This window comes from Urtica dioica, chromosome 2, assembly GCF_054948205.1.
Source record: "Urtica dioica subsp. dioica isolate 48M chromosome 2, U.dioica_male_clone48M_v1_H2, whole genome shotgun sequence".
NCBI classification, from domain to species: domain Eukaryota; kingdom Viridiplantae; phylum Streptophyta; class Magnoliopsida; order Rosales; family Urticaceae; genus Urtica; species Urtica dioica.
In genome coordinates this window covers 55,740,079-55,743,145 of record NC_142757.1, presented here as the reverse complement: position 1 = coordinate 55,743,145, position 3,067 = coordinate 55,740,079, and the positions used below count along the sequence as shown (strand labels likewise).

General features: G+C 33.6%; 1 protein-coding gene across 1 annotated transcript; it reads right to left on the bottom strand.

Moving 5' to 3' along the window:
* Nucleotides 1–504: 504 nt before the first annotated feature.
* LOC149405916 (protein YABBY 4-like) lies at nucleotides 505–3,067 on the bottom strand. Its single transcript, XM_089604164.1, has 7 exons — nucleotides 2,694–3,067; nucleotides 2,427–2,579; nucleotides 2,184–2,322; nucleotides 1,283–1,331; nucleotides 1,098–1,173; nucleotides 890–970; nucleotides 505–796 (listed from the first exon to the last, which is right to left on the bottom strand). The coding sequence occupies exons 1-7, from the start codon at nucleotides 2,820–2,822 to the stop codon at nucleotides 722–724; spliced, it is 702 nt and encodes a 233-aa protein (XP_089460290.1). The 5' UTR covers nucleotides 2,823–3,067; the 3' UTR covers nucleotides 505–721.

The window sequence follows — 3,067 nt, the reverse complement described above, 5'->3', positions numbered from 1 at the left end:
CTTAGTAAAAACGTATGATAAGGTTATTATGCCGATAAAGAGATAAGTTTATATTAATCACCTAATAAAAAGACAATCTCATTTTTTTTTTGAATTATTACCAAATAATTAAATTACTGAGATTGAAAATAATGATCATGCATACGTTTTGATATGAAAGAAATCAAATTTTATATGTAATATGAAACTGAAATAGCATCTTCTTAATTATTATACAATATATATATATATATATATATTGAGATATTACTTATTTTAATTAACCGTAATAAAATAAGAATTAAAAAGAAATGATAAAATTGTCAAACGATGTCTGTCTTTGGGTACATGATTTGAAGGACTAATTAATCAGACTGAACTCAACCAAAACACTCTACATAAATAAGGTGGCAGCTACTTAGGAAGTGGTTTGATTAGCATACAACTAGATTAACGAGCATTAATTAGCTAGTAAAACACAAAGATACTACTGTCTTTAAGCGCGCAATTCAGGGGATAAAAGTAGGAGCTAAAAAAAGAGTGCATATTTATCTAGAAACAACGATATAAACATTAGATTAAAATAAATAAACGGAAAAAAAGCAAAGCTTCTAAGTACTACGGACTAGCTACCCTATGGACTATATAATAATATTTTAGGGTGCGACGAAAAGTCTTATTAGACTTTTTTTTAATTATAACAGGCATATATTTAGCAGAATAGTGGATCGCTGGGTGTTGATTAGTAAGGCGAAACACCGACGTGATTGGCCGAAGCGAAAAAACCCGCGTCTTTTATCAGAACATCCTCTCCTTCCTATACATAGGGATAGGGTTAGTAAATATTAGAAGATATATAATATTCATAAAGGGAATCAAGATAATGTTAACCCTAAGAAAGAAAAAAAACCTGCTGGCGAGCATTTGTCTTCTTATTGGCAGAGGTGTGATCAGGCATGAGACCAAAGTGGATGTGTGGAAAGTGAGCCCACTGACACAGACAAAACAAATTCACACATTTTCAAAGGACCCCACAATTTTTAATAAACCCTTTATTTGGTATTATATATAATTGTTAATATATATATATATATATATATATATATATATATATTTACGTTCTTAGCAGCTGCGCTGAAGGCTTCTCTGTGAGAGATATCAGGGTTTACTGACTTGATGCGTTGGATCTCGTCCCTGCAACACAATATACACCACCATTATATATTGTACATATGTGTGTATATATATATATATGTTTGGGTAAAATATATGTATGTCTAAGCAGTGTCTAATTAGTACTCACTTGATGAAACGGTTGTAGGCAGATGGAACTCGTTGTCTCTTTTCCGGAGCTGGACAACATAAGGCCACACAATATACTTTCACATTTTAATAAATAGAAACCTTATATTATATGTATCATCTTATCTTATAATTACACAAAGATAAAACACCTAACTTTTTATGGATTCTCATCTGCTGCCCTAAGTAACCCCACACCCATCTATTTATGTATCTCTCTCTCTCTCTCTCTATATATATATATATGTATATATTTGATCGTCTGTCTATTCAAGTCTTTGTATAGATTTGAGAGATCAAGAAGCTGGTCCCTAATTTTCACCTTTTGTTTTTTAGGGGAATCAATCAGATCACATTGCATTGCACCACATCAAAATGACAGGCTAAGAAATCATGAATACAAATACACATATATATATATATATATATATATATATATATATATATATGTATCCAGAATATAGTGATATATTTTTCTGTCCCATAAATTCAAGCTGTATGCACATATGTACATCTATCCAGCTTAGATGTACTGGATAATTACAACACATCTCTGTCAAAACAATTTAACCTAATATGTCTAATACCTTCAAAGTACATAAAAAAAATTAGTGTAGGTATGTACTTGATTCTTGTTCCACAAAGAAATAGTGATTGAACAAAAACATTCAAAGAACTCAAAAGATATAAAAAAAAAAAAAAAAATTGGAGTCTCTTACTCTAGAAAAAAGAAAAAGAAAAAAAAAGAGGGGATCAACTATAGAAACACAAAAAAAATGGTTTCATATATATTTTCCCATATAAAATCAAAGATTTAAAGATGAGATAAGAAAAAAGGTTAGGGTTAAGTGAAATGAAGAGGATATATATAAGACATGGAATAATAAATAATATTAACGTACGTCGGTTAATAACAGGTGGCCTGGAGAGGATTTCATCGTGGCTTCTTTGAGGAACATGACTCAGCCCAAACTCATGACTCATCATCATGTTTGTCGCTCCGCTCATCCCAAAGTTGGGTGCTTGGTTTGGCATCTCTTCCTGCGAACACAAGATTGTCTGCTGAGCATGCAAAACGACAAAAAAAAAGAGTTGAATCACACACACACACACATATATATATATATATATAGTGACGTACGTACCAGAAGATTGTGAGGAGTGAAGAAAGAGTGGCCGAGATGAAACTGGTTCGGCGAAGGCAAAAGCAGGCCTCGCATGTTCACCGGCAGAAGAGTCGTGCAGTGTCCACATCGGACCGTGACGGTCTTGAACAAGCTCGAACACGGAACACTCACCTATACATACACATATAGGATATATATATATATATATACACAGTGTGTGAAGAAGATGAAGAAACCCTAGCTAGAGATGAGTAGAGAGAGAGAGAGAGAGAGTGAGAGACATACAGCGAGGACAGTGTCGCAAATGTTGCAATGGACGTAACAGAGCTGGTCCGACGAAGGAGGAGGAGAAAGAGGAGAGAGGTGGTCCAGCGACAACGTCGAAGCAGAAGAATTGGAATTAGAGGATGACATGACTTGATGTTTGATATATTTGATTTGATTTGATGAAATGGGATCTTTTGCTCTTCTATTCTATTCTTCTCTTTTTTTTTTTCTTTTCTTTTGTGGGCAAAAAAACACTCTCTGCCTCGTCGATGATTGGTCTTGTTTTGATTTGATTGATTGATTGATTTGATTTGATTGATGGAGTGACAGCTTAACCACCACCTTGGATCTGCTTTCTATTTTTCGGTTCAGAGAGAGAGAGAGAGAGAGAG

What these genes read in the sequence shown, in the direction of transcription:
- LOC149405916 (XM_089604164.1), bottom strand. Translation starts at nt 2,822, where the DNA reads ATGTCATCCTCTAATTCCAATTCTTCTGCTTCGACGTTGTCGCTGGAC. An exon ending in TCACTCCTCACAATCTTCTG is followed by an intron (nt 2,323 to 2,426) that starts GTACGTACGTCA and finishes TTGTGTTCGCAG; the next exon opens with GAAGAGATGCCAAACCAAGC. An exon ending in TCAGCGCAGCTGCTAAGAAC is followed by an intron (nt 971 to 1,097) that starts GTAAATATATAT and finishes TGTCTGTGTCAG; the next exon opens with TGGGCTCACTTTCCACACAT.